The sequence below is a fragment of the Pinus tabuliformis genome, chromosome 6 (assembly GCF_031772625.1).
Source record: "Pinus tabuliformis cultivar Carrire ecotype Pingquan chromosome 6, CPIR1, whole genome shotgun sequence".
Lineage (NCBI taxonomy): Eukaryota > Viridiplantae > Streptophyta > Pinopsida > Pinales > Pinaceae > Pinus > Pinus tabuliformis.
Window position 1 is genome coordinate 266,916,497 of NC_142292.1, and position 13,781 is coordinate 266,930,277.

The 13,781-nt window shown below is 38.9% G+C and overlaps 1 protein-coding gene across 1 annotated transcript in view; it reads right to left on the reverse strand.

Annotated features, from left to right (window-relative positions):
- The window catches only part of LOC149258392 (asparagine synthetase [glutamine-hydrolyzing] 2-like), a 300,044-nt gene that overhangs the window by 201,401 nt on the left and 84,862 nt on the right, over positions 1 to 13,781 (reverse strand). Inside the window, exon 7 of the mRNA XM_089415256.1 lies at positions 6,334 to 6,495. Coding sequence (XP_089271382.1) covers positions 6,334 to 6,495 — 162 coding nt within the window. The remainder of the gene's footprint in view (positions 1 to 6,333; positions 6,496 to 13,781) is intronic.

A 13,781-nucleotide genomic window follows, 5' to 3' on the forward strand; every position in this document is an offset into this window, starting at 1 on the left:
CAGCATTGTGCTCTAATTTTGTGGAGAGATAGAGTTGTTAGTCAAGGCCTTGCTATGTGACAATGTTGGTTGGTATGATGAGATACTCTGGCATAAGCTAAGGAAGTAGCTTATGAGATGGCTTACCATCTTCTTATGAAAAATTTTCAGTTTGAGAATGTCTAAGTACCTTGAATGGCTTATGAATACCTCCCTAGTTAAAAGGGACTATTGAAATATGTAACTCGGTTCGGTCTTCATAATGACACATGTAATCATGATTTTATGTATTTAATGGAAAGAGAAAAATAAATTTATTATTGTCATTCTTGAGACATGGGTCTCATGCTCGAGCGAAATTTATTTTTATAGGTCAACCACCCATTGAGTGCTTTTAGGGCTTGTCATTGAGTCTACAAGTCAATTGAGTCATTGTCATGTATGGAAGACCCTCTTGGGCATGTCACATATTGTAAAGAAAAATTCATTTTAGAGTGAAAGACCCTCCAAGACCTAGTCAATTTGCAAGCAACAAGTTGGCCTTCATAAGAGACAAGTCGGCCCAAGCACAGTGACAAGTTGGCCTACAAGATGCAACAAGAAGACTATATATAGAGGACTCGACATCATTTGCAGGAGACATCAATCAAGTTTGTAGAAGGACAGGAAGAGTGAAGGATACCTAGCAAAGGGAAAAGGAATTTAAGGAAGAAGTAAACAAAGTTTTTTAACATTTTTTTTGGGCTATACACCTCACATGTGTTGAATATTTAGGGCTACTTTCTGCTGCAGAAGTATTGAATTGCAGTCATACAAGGAAGCCGAGATTTGCCTCTAAATAAGTCTCCATTGCAAGTCGAGATTCCTAGGAGAAGAAGCCATCCCAAGCAAATGAGAAAAAGAGGGTAAAAATACCTTATTCTTCCACACGTGTAGAAATTGAGGTTTCTGTCGTAGCCGAAAATTACAGTCCCAATAGCAGGTCCGAAGTTGAGGTCGAAGCAGAGAATTACCGCAGTTCTGAAGCTGGATTGACTTGGGTTGACTTTGCTACAGGAAGGTTCTTCAAAGGATAAGTTTGACTTGCTCTTGGAGAGTTCTTGGTCAAGGGTCATAGGTCTTGGAATTCGTCATTTGAAGTTCTATAAGAAGAGAAGAGTTCTTGTAGGTTTTCCTCTCAAGTGGAGAGGTTTTGGCTTTGGCTAATCGCCTATATCTTGTGTCCTCTTGTTTCATTGTTCTTTATGTTTTGCTAGTCGTTTGATGATAAGAACATAATACTAAGAAGTTATGTTGCACAGGTTCCCGAACCCAGGGGTGGGGTTCTCGTACCCGTCCCAGGTTCCCGTCCCCACATTCTGGGTGTTGGAACGGGTACCTCTGAGAAGAACATGGTTATTGTAAGAACCCGAGACTTCGCAAACATAAAACGGGTTCTTTTCATGCATCGAGTATGGAGAACCCCGAAAAAGGGTGCTTGGCGGGTTCGTTGAAGGCACGGGGAGCAAAAAAAAAATATTTAATTAAAAATTGCAGAACCATAATCGAATGTCAGTTTGACCCTTTATTCATTGGCGGCAAGACATTTGGTTCTTTTTCATTGGCGGCAAGAACTAGCTCCCTGCTCAAATTGCAACTCGATTTGCAAGCATTAGCGACATCCATTTCCGCAGCAGTGAGCACAGGTCACAAACCCACGGCATCCATTTTCGCAACAGTCAGCACAGTGTCCATTTTCGCAGTTGTGAGCACAGGTGACAGCGTCCATTTTCACACAGGTGACAGGTGAAGAGTCCAAACAGCAACACAAGAGACGTGACTGGTCAACAGACAGTGGCGAGGTGTTTGGGTGCAGCGATACAGTAGGACCGCAAGTATTTGTTTTTGAGCATTTTGACAATCTGTTGTTAGTAACAAACTAACAAGTAACAACACATATTGATATAATTGTCCACATTTTCTTATTTTCATAAACCAGTTCCAGACTTCCACAATTTTTCTTCTAGTTCTTTCAGATGCCAACCAAACCTCATGGTTGTCAAGACTTCCACGATTTTTCTTCCTGACTTCCACAATTAAATAGGAAGATTGTACACTCTAAGAGCCTGTCTTCAAAATTGAAAAAACTCATGCCTCAATTTTTTTGCCTGTATGCAAAGTCTTTTAATATTTTTTATTTTATCTGGTTGTTGTTACCATTTACGTTACCTATTGTAAACAAGCCGCTAAGGAATTGAATTTTTTTTAACTGTGAGTATACCTCTAAATGAGCAGTGCCAGCCAACAATAATTACCAATTCTTTTACATGGGTAGCATTAAAAAATTCATTCATTGAGAAGAAGTGCAAATATAAAGATCTCCCATGAAATGAACAAATCTCTCAAAACTTCAAAGTTCAAACAGTAAACTTAATGTGGCCTTAGCAATGTTCAAATTGGTGACCAGTCACATGCCATAACAACAGATATTTATTATTTTCCCTAGAAACCCAAATAGAAAATTAAATAATAAAAACTAGTAGTTTTGGTGTTGGGCAGCAGGGGGTTATTTTGCTCTGGAAATGGTTACATTGTACAAAGATGAGCCATTGAGCTGCATTCTCAAGGAGAGGGGTCGGTCCTCTGTCTTTTTAATTTTACGACCATACTCACAGCTCAACATATAAATATTCAAAAATGTTCAATGTACTTAATTTCTGCTTGAAATAAATTATAAAAGTATGTTCTCTTTTCTTTCTTTATTTCTTTGATTTTCACTTTTCGTCTTCACATTTTTAAATTTTCTAAAGTCTTTGCTTTCAAGGTTGGCCATTTGGTTAATTTCCAAAATCAAGAATGTCTTCATCAAATCCACAATATCCACTTTGGAAATATGTGGATAGGCAAAAACCTCCAAAGTGTGTTGGGGGTACAACAACAATAAAATGCAATTTATGTAAGTTTGAATGGAAAGGGAGCTATATCAGAGTTAAAGCTCATTTTATACCAAGGAAGGGTGTTGATGCTTGCACTGGAGACCCAAATGATCCCACTAGACTCCCTAGTGCACAAAGAGAGCAACAAAGGGTTGACGGTAAGGCAGGCAAGTCAATCTCCAAGCCATGTCGTAATGTTGAGGAAGATGATGACTCCAATGAGGAAGAACTGTCATCTGAGGATGAAGTTCAATTTGGTGATGAACATGTGCCATCTAGAGCATCAAAAATCACTACCAGTCATGCACACAAGAAGCCTAAAGTTGGTGGCCTTTATGACATGCAATAGCAATATTTTTTCTTGCATATGGCATTCCCTTCAATGCAGCTCGTTCACCCTATTTTGAGCAAATGGTTCGTGATATTAATGATGGACCTCCAGGATATAAAGTGATTGCTTTTGAGAAGCTTCGAACTGTGTTGGTGGACAAGGAGAAAGCTCGTCTTGATAAGACAATGGCACTCTTGAAGGCATCTTGGAGTGTAGATGGATGCTCATTTTTCATGGATGGATGGATTGATTGTAAGAATCGTCCATTGATAAACATCATTGTCTCTTCCCTATCTAGTCCTTATTTTCTTAGGGCCATTGATTGTTTTGGTCAAGAAAAGAACACTATGTTCTTAAAAGACCAATTATGTGATGCCATTGCAAAGGTGGGGCCATCCAATGTTCTTCAAGTTATTACTGATGCAGCTCCAGTGTGCAAAGCAGCAGGGGCAATGGTTCAGAAAGAGTACAGGTAAGTGACAAGTTTCAACTTTCAAGTTTGATTTATTTTATATTTAAATTACATGAATTACATTTTTTTATTTTTTTATTTTGATTACAAGTTTGATTTGTTTTCTAATTTTTAACAATAAACATTTTGATTTAATAATATTTAAATTTTGTCTTTGATGTACCTAGGCATATTTTTTGGACACCATGTGTAGTGCATTCTTTGAATAATGCATTGAAGGACATTAGGAAAATTGAATGGATCCGAGCAATAATTGAAAATGGCCGTAAAATTCAAATGTTTATATGCAACCATCATCAATCACAAGCCATTTATCGCAAGCATGCCAAAATGGAGCTTCTTAAACTTACAAATACCAAATTTGCATCTTATTACATTTTACTTAGGTGGCTTGTGGAGATGAAGGAGGCTTTCTCTGCCACAGTGGTCAGTGACATGTGGGATCAGTGGAAGTTATCTACCTCAAATGTAGCTTTGGAGGTGAAGAGGTTGATTTCGGATGATCATTTTTGGGTTGATTCCAAATTTGTTGTGGAATTTATAGAACCGATGTGATATGATCTGTTATGCAAATACAAATGGTCCAAGTTTAGGTGAGATTTATGAGAACATGGACTCCATGTGTGAGAGGATCCAAACCATCACAGATAGGAAGGATCCTACTTTATGGCCACAACTGAAAGAATTTATACATGGGCAGTGGAATAAATTGAACACCCCTCATCCTATGGCAGCCTATGTAGTTAATCCAAAATGGTATGATCCCACAATAGGAAGGAGGCCTCCTTCCCAAGATAGAGAGGTGTTCAAAGGCTTCTTGATCGCTGTCAAGAGAACTTATGGTTGTACAGAAGAAGCCTCTGAATTACAATCTCAATTTGCCCAATTTTCACGTGGACGAGGTGTTTTTGGTTCACATGCAGCTTTGGCCGATAGACGCAAGGGGAAGGATCCAATTGATTGGTGGTGGCTTCATGGTGTTGATGCTCCTAAGTTGCAGCAATTTGCTATACGATTACTTGGACACGCAGCGATTGAGGTAGTTATTCCTCATCTTATTTCTCAAGTAAATTTATGTATTAAATTTTCATTTTAGCTTTTATTTTTTAATTTCTTAATTAGTTTAATGGGCTTTCCCTAATATTCTAGGTAGCTAGTTCTTAATCTTGCGAGAGGAATTGGAGTACTTATGCCTTTATCCATTTAGTAAAGAGAAATAGTAAAGAGAAGTAGGTTGGGCTCAAGAAGGCAAATAACTTAGTGTACATTCATAGCACACTTCGTCTCATATCTCAAAAAGACCCTAGGTACAGGGAGGGTCATTTCAAGAGATGGGACCAATACACAGAGGATGTTGTGTGTGGATGAAGAGATACAACCAGAAGGCCTAATTGAGCTACCTTCAGTTGTTATGGATGAGCAGGAGCCTCGAGATGACAGTGATTCCTACCTGGAGAACATGCTGATTGAAGATCTAAGTGATATTGATGACATGGACACTGATGACATGGGTTGAGGTAGCCACTGTTCACTATTTTAATTTTGTTCATGTTTGAAGATGCCTTAAGGCAAATTTTGAATGTAGAATGACAATGGACATAGATCATGATTCTTATTAATATGTAAACTCCAATTTGCACTTGATATCAAACTAGAAATTTTGAAATTTCAATGGAATGTTGAATGTTCATTGTTCAATGATGTGCATGTGTAAAATCTTTGAAGTTTAAATCATAAATATTTTATTTTTCTTCTTCAAAGTTGGAAAATATACAAATTCATATATAATATAATTTATTAAATTATAATATATATATATATATATATACCCCCGACGAACCCACGCACTCTGTTTCAAAAAGTGACATCCCTATACCTGTCCCTCCCGAACCCAAGTTTCGGAGATAATAAGTGAAAGAAGAAGTTAATCAAGTTAAGTTTAAAATACATCACAAGCAGTTATCAAAGTAAGAGAAATCACCTTATCTAGCTGCCCTAGATTTCTCAACAGGAATGACTGTCAAAAACTTTTTGGAGATATATGGGCAGAGAGAGCTTAGATTATTGAGCATCTGGACAAGCAATAGAAACAACATCCTATCATCCACATTGGATGCTTCCAATGCAAAAGGCATGGACAAAATGTTTTCCCCTATGTTCTGTTCTTATATTAACTTAAGCCTTATACATCAATATTTTCTAAAAAAATTTCACCTGATTAAAGACAAATTATTCAACTTTAGTTTTTCAATGTACGTTCTAGGAGAGAAACAAATATTTCGGCTAAACTCAGTAGCCTCAACTCTCAGCTCTATTGAACATTTAAATTCTGAGAAAGCCTCAGTAACAGGGGTGCAAACAATGGCTTGAGCCATTGTTATATAAAATGGTGGGTTAAAAACAAGTAAAATTTCTTGGAAGAAGCTTATATCCCACCAACTAAACTTCTGACAACGATTCAATATCACAGTGTGTTTTTTTCTTAATCATCCATTTACCACTCCTCACAGTTCAAATATTGATAACTAAATATAATTCAGACATGCAACAAAATTTACAAATAAAAATAAGAATGCAACTAAAATCAATACATTAATTATTCAAGCATTTTTTCGCAATGGGGTGATTAGATATACCTGCAGACCAATGCAGAAGGTATGGAGTTTTGCTCCCCACTGTCTAGCAACCTCGGTGCCCGCCAAATAGCGTGAAGCCACAGCAGCAACTAATGAAGAATCCAGACCACCCGACAATAGTACACCAAAAGGAACATCTGCCATAAGTCTTTTTATAACTGCCTGTATTGGCAAAATGAATGTAATCAGTTACCCCAAATTTTAAGACAAGATAAAAGAAGACAAACATTTTAAGACAAGATAAAAAATAAGTCTCTTAAAGCTGAGGAAAGTTTTCATCCTACTCGAAAGCACAAGAAAATGTGTTCCTTTGTATAAATAATTCTGAACAGACATAGTCACATACTGCAGAAAAAAAAAATAATGAAAATATAAGTAACGGATAAGGATAAAGGATTTAGATTTTGAGAATAAGTTTGGATATGATATATCTGGATACAACATATATAAAAATACATCATATATATCATTTATAATATATAATAGCTTTATACAAATAATATATGTAAATGCAATCTATCATATACATGCAAAAGTACATATAAATTTATACTATATATAGATATATTATTATTATTATTATTATAAAAAATGCACTGCACAGTATAACCAGCAGATGAAATCAACCAACACCAGAAAATCCTCCTGAAAATCTGCCTACAATGAATAAAATCAGAACTCAGTAAAGAAGATCCTTCAATTAAACCCACGATCAAGAAAGTCAACCAACAATAAAAAAAAATACCTCCTTCAAATTGCCCATCAAACACTCAAACTCACCCTTCAAAAAAATTGTGTACAACGGAAGTAAATTGTAGCGTGAGTCTTGTGAAATGAGACGTGAAACCTTATTTATATCTTATATTCAGTGTAGTTTGATTCAGCCAAGACACACGAGTCTTGCCAAGTCTGTCCAAGTCATCTCTCGTCTGAGAACTCACCGTCAAACTCACTATTAAACTTGCCACTTAGCAAACACCATATTTTTTGTGCGCAGAGTTTACTATATTTTGAAGACTTTTTATATTTGCATATGTTTTTCAAGTCTTACTGTCGAGTCGTTCCTAAGTCACCAAGTCTTGCCAAGTTTAATGTGGCAAGTGTTAGACCTTTTCTACTTTTTTCTTTTTCTTTTCTTTTTTTAGTTTAGGATATGTTAGTCGGTGTAGCTCGGACAAGTGTTCTAATCTCAGATTGTGTCTATGAAGCTAGGTAACACATTTTCTCCAATACCCAGAATTGGTTTCGCAAGAAAAGGACCTAACTAGATTTAATTAAGCAGTTAATTAAATTTTCCTAACTTAGGGAAACAACTTAATTAGTCAGTATTAATTGGGGTAAATTGATTTTCCTCTATAGACTTCCGGAAAAGTCATTTGATGGCGTCAAGATGATCTTAGCCATCGATTGTGATTAGATCATGGTTTTTAATTCATCAACGAAAGATTACAAGAGGAAATCGATGGGCATATGGAGAACATGAAGGAGACACAAGATGCAGTGATAGCAAAGGTGCAGCGGCAGCACAAGGGCATCAGCAACAGGGGTTTCAGCAAAGATTGCTGAAGAGATTCTTCATAGTGATTTCTAGGGAGAGTTGGAGATCGATTTTTCTACAAAGAGCTCAATTTTCCAGTAGTGAGAGATTCTCCAACAACGGGTGGGTGGTGCAAATTGCTCAGTGAGATTGCAGTGTCTGAGCAAGATAAATTTGTCAGAGAGATTAATTTGCACAAGAGAATCGATTTGCCAGAGGAGGTCAAATTTCCAGAGGGAGGCCGATTTATTTCTCAACAATGCGCATTTGCCAGTGAGAGGCCACACATGTGAGTCAGTTCGAGTAGCCAGAGGGAGGTTGAATTGCTCAAAGGAGGCCAAGTTGATTCTTGGAGCTGATATTGACCAAGAGAAGTGACGAAAAGAATTTTTTGAAGGTTTGTCATCTTATAGCAACCAATAGTAATAAATTTTGCTGAAGAATTTAATAATAAAACTCTCATTTGCACACCGGTTTTCCACTAAGGGCTTTTCCCGGGACATTTGTCCACAAATACCGGTGCTCATTATTTGTGTGTGTGCATAATTTTCTCAATTCCTATGGTTATTTATTTTCAAGTGAAGTTGTAGTTGTGTTTTATTGAATATTTTCCGCAAGTATCTTGCAGTTGAAAAATAATCTGAAAAGAAAGGAAAATAATAACCAACAATTGCAACAGTAGATTAAATTTCACATGTTATCAAAGTGGATCTAAGGGCAGAAGCAAGATTTGCACGGGCATAGGAAGAAAAGCACACTAGGGTTTAACCTAGTTCGAGTTCTTCAGTTTACTTCTCCAGATTATTTGAGTTCGCAGAGTTTCTAGATTATTTCCAAAGATGGTTGTAGTAGGATTGAGAGATCAGGACAGGTTAGATGGAGCCTCACATTTTGACGTATGGAAGGCCAAGATGTTGTTCATGTTGGACGAATTTGGCCTGAAGGAGTTTGTTACAGCCACTATTGTGCTGAAGAATCTAGGGCAATGTAGATAATGAGATTCTTCTTCTCATGATAACTATTTGTGAGTTATTTAACTTTACTTCTTAGCACAATCTTCACTTGTTATTATTATTAGAGTGTGTCTTCTTAGTTCATCAAATAGCTACCAAAACAAAGAGACAAGAACACAAGATTTTTGGCTTTCTGCCAAGGCCAAAACCTCTCCCTCTTGGAGAGGAAAAATCGCACAAAATTCTTCTTATAGAGATTCCAATTGACGAATACCAAGACCATGACCCTTGACTTATGATGCCACTCCAAGACCAAGACACCAATCCTCTTCTTCGTTGTTGTTGAGATCATCATCACTGTTGCTTCATCATTGTTCCATCATCACTTAGATCATTGCAACCTTCTCACTGAAATCATCTCTACAGCACCATCATTACTGTTACATCATTATTGCACCTTGTTGCACTACCACCAAGACCATGATTGTGACTGGGATCATGATTGTATCTAGAAGGTATGCCGAGACTGTATGATCATTGAGATCCTCTTCATCATGAATACACCAAGACTGTGAGACAGTGATTACTGTGACTGTGTTTATAGTATATATGTCGAGACAGAGTATTGAGATCCTTCTTATAATTATGCCAAGACTATGAGATAGTGACTGTGTTCTTTCTTGTACTGAGATTATCATTACACCGAGACTGTAACTGTGCCTACGAAGTTTCAGAGACCTCCGAAGTTGTGTCCTCCTGTAGTGCGGATTGTAGACCCATGTAACCATCCGAAAATTATCCTATGACAAAATCCGAAAATCGCAAACAAATCTGAGTTCTGTGTCTCTGTTTTGCGCAGACCCTAGCTGGGTATATATAGTAATTCGTCCTCCATATTGAGCTGACAAGACAGTGTGAAGACTTGTGTCCATTAATGCAAGCCGACATGATTTATATTTAATTCATTTGTTGGTCGACTTCTTCAAGAGGATTGTGCTTGTCTTTGGAGGGCTATTGGAGACTCATATATATATTTTTCTCATGCTCAAGAAGAGCTTCATACATGGCATTGACTCTTTGACTTTCTAGAAGCACTTAAACATGTGCTTTACCTATTCAATGAGCAAGAAACTCATTTTTATAAAGTACAAAGATCAAAATTACATTTATGAAGATCGAACCTAGTTACACTTTCTTCAACATGTTGTTGTACCAACAAATCCCATCCGGTTGGATGAGTACAGGAGGGAAGATGCCAAAGCAAAGAGGATGATTCTTGATGGAGTCAGGGATCATATTGTTCCACATCTCGCTGAGAAAGGGATAGCGAAGAAAATGTGGGATGCCATCATGAAATTGTACCAATATCCTTCAGAGAATAGTAAACTGATCCTCAAAGAGAAGTTGAGGGCCATCACGCAAAATAAGGGAGAAGAAGTCACTTCATATCTCAACAAAGTTCAATCTATCGGGGATGAACTTGCTGGAGTTAGAGAGAAGTTGAGTGATAACAAGCTAGTGCGTATATCATGGGTTCTCTAGGGAATGTGGATGTTCGTCCAGGTGATTTCAAGACAAGACAAGCTTCCAGATTTGGATCACCTATGGAGTGACTTTACTTAGGAGGAGCTTAGGCTCAGCTTAGTAGAGGGCACCGACAGTCGTGACAAGGCATCGAAGGTTGAGAAGGAGCAGGAAAGCATTAGCTTCGCAGGGAAAGGAAAAGCAAAGAAGGGGTCCAACAAGGGACCTAGCTCAAAAGGAGAGAAGAGCAAGAAAAAGGACCTATCAAAGGTCAATTTTTATGGTTGTCACGAGTTTGGTCATTATGTCAGTGATCGCCCACATAGGCAGAAGAAGGGCAAGAAGCAAGTTGCAGCTTCAGCAAATGTCGATGAGCTCTCTAGCAGGATGGAGCAGGAGTTTGCATTGATCGCTTGCCTGACTAGCTCGACTTCACAGGGTGTCTGGTACATAGACAGTGGAGCGTCATTTCATATAACAGGAGTTAACGAGTACTCCTCCAGTTATAAGGAGGAGGGCATCAAGTACTAGATTCAAATGGGGAACAAGTCCAAGTATTGTTCTATTTCAGAGGGACAACAACAAGCAATTACCTATCCATGATGTGTTGCATGTGCCAGGCTTGGGGATGAACCTGATCTACATATCAATCCTTCAACATAAAGGGTAGGATGTTCTCTTTAGAGGGGCTAGAGTGTTGTTACAACACAAGGATTGGAGATCACCTATAGCAGTTGGGGTGAGGAGCAGCCAGTTATACAGGTTGTAGTTAGACACACCTAAGGCACTAGTTAGCAGCAGCAGTCTGAGAGACCAGGGGGAGCTATGGCATAAGAGGATGGGCCATATTCATCATGGAGCACTTAGATTGCTTCATGAGACAGTGACAGGTGTTCCAGAGGTGAGCACAAAGCATTATGATGTTTGTAGAGGATGTGTGATGAAGAAGTTTGTCAAGGCACCTTTTCCTAGGAGTTACAGTAGATCACAAGGGATTCTAGACCTTGTACATTCAAACATATGTGGGTCAATGTCTACAAGATCTCTCAAAGGATATGAGTACTTTTGTACTTTTATCGATGATTTCTCTAAGAAGACCTGGATCTATTTCTTGAAGACCAAGGATGAGGTCTTGAGTCGCTTTCATGAGTATAAGGCTTTAGTAGAGAATGCAACAAGCAGAAAGATCCAGACTCTTTGGTCAAACAACAGAGGAGACTCAGGATACCAGCAAGGGTTTCCAAGAGTTTTGTACCAGGTAGGAATCAAGAGAGAGTGGATTGTTCCTTACAACCCACAACAGAATGGGGTTGCTGAGAGGAAGAATCGATCGAATTCAAAGGTAGCACGAGCGATGCTATATGACTAGGATCTACCACGCTATATATGGGCAGAGGCATGCAGTACAACGATTTATATTCAAAATCGGGTCCCATGTAGAGCGCTTGCCAAGATGACTCCCAAGGAGGCTTTTACTAGGAAGAAGCCATATGTCAGTCATTTCAAGATATTTGGTTGTCTATCGCATTGTCACATTCCAGGTGAGACACATTCAAAGTTGGATCAGACTACAGAGCGAGGTTACTTCTTTGGCTATAGCGAAACGTTGAAGCCACATAGGATCTTCAACCCAGGGGCCAGTTGGATTATAGTTGGGCGGGATGTTAAGTTCATGGAGGAAAAGGCATACAAAAGGCCCAGAGAGTTGCCAGCAACTGAATATTAGAGTGAGCAACCAGTGAAAGCTCCTAGAGTTGAGTTGCAGAATCAAGGGCAGCAGATCACGAGTACAGTCACTAATACGAGCACTAGCTCAGGTGTAAGGATTCCTAAGGCTTCACAAAGTATGGAGCAACAAATGCAGCAGATCGTGTGTTGACCAAGTATACCAACATCCCGATGAGTTGCTTGTATATTGTAGCATCCACTCGCTCTGCTCTACTAACATCCACCTTCCTCCAGTTTGTGACTAGAGGCGTGGCCATGGGCTTGCAATCTTGCATATGAAATCTCCAAAGAATCTCTATAGTGTACTTCCCCTGTCCCATGAAGATCTCACCATCACCCTTCCAAACCTCCAAGCCAAGGAAATAGTGCATAAGCCCGTATCCTTCATCTCAAACTCCCTTGCAAGGTCCTCCTTGCAATCTTGGATCATGTTGTCTGCTCCAGTTAATATAAGGTCGTCAACATAGAGCACTAGAATGAGCAGAAGCCCTCCAACCATGATGTAGTACAGGTTGGCATCCGCCTCACTCTTAGTGAAGCCCAATCCTCGAAGGTAGTTGTCAATACGAGTGTACCATGCTCTCAGAGCCTACTTGAGCCCATAAAGAGCTCTCTTCAGCCTGCACACATGTGTGTCTCTATTGAACTGCTCAAACCCCTCTGGTTGCTCCATATAAATCTCCTCCTCAACTACTCTGTTGAGAAATGTTGTCTTTACATCCATCTGGTGGATCTTCCACCTCATCTGTGCCGCAAGCAATGTCACATGGTTCAAGTTCGAGTTCAGGTTCGCAATGATTAGGTTTGGTTTGAGTTTGAATTTTTTGATGAGGTTCGCCATTAGGTTCGTATATATATATATATATATATATATATATATATAAAACGAATTATAGGATAAAATAGTAAGAAATCAATATCAGTAAACATCAAGAAGGCTATCACGGACATGGAAACTACAAGGATAAATTACAAGCTTGATTTGTGATATGAAGTTATGAGTTTTGATCTACGGACATGGTTAATCGCTATGAGGTTCGATGAGGTTCGCCAAACCTCAAAATTATTTTAAGGTTCACCAAAATTTGAACCTCAAGGTTAAAGTTCAACGAACCTTGTGACATAGGCTGCAAGTGCCAGAATAGTATTGATGGATGAATACCTTGCTACTGGGGCAAGGGTCTCATCATAGTCTATGCCTTAAATCTGTGAGAAGCCCTTGCCCAAAAACCTGGTGTTGTACTTCTCCACACTCCCATCTGCTCCATGTTTCACCTTGTACTCCCAATGTGAGCCTACTACTGATTTTCCCTCGGCTCGTGGCACTATCTCCCAAACATCGTTCTTCATGATGGAGGAATATTCCTCCACCATGACATTCTGCCAATCCTGCTGAGAAGTTGCCTCCTTGTAACTAGAAGGCTCAGTGTCCACCACCTTTGTCATCAGTGCCATATATCCTATGTACCTATGTGGTTGCTTCCTCTGCCTGAACATGGTGCTAGGATCTTCAACCTGCTCCTGGGCCTCCTGAATCAACTTCTCGACCCACTTGACTTTCTTCCTCCCTGTGCTAGGAGTCTTTAACTGAGTAGTTGCATGGTCTCTTCTCCTCATCATCCTGTTGTAGATCCTATTGTGCGGGCCTCTTGCCACTTGGTTGACTCAATATGTGATCTTGTTTGAGGCTCCTCCTTGGGAGCGAG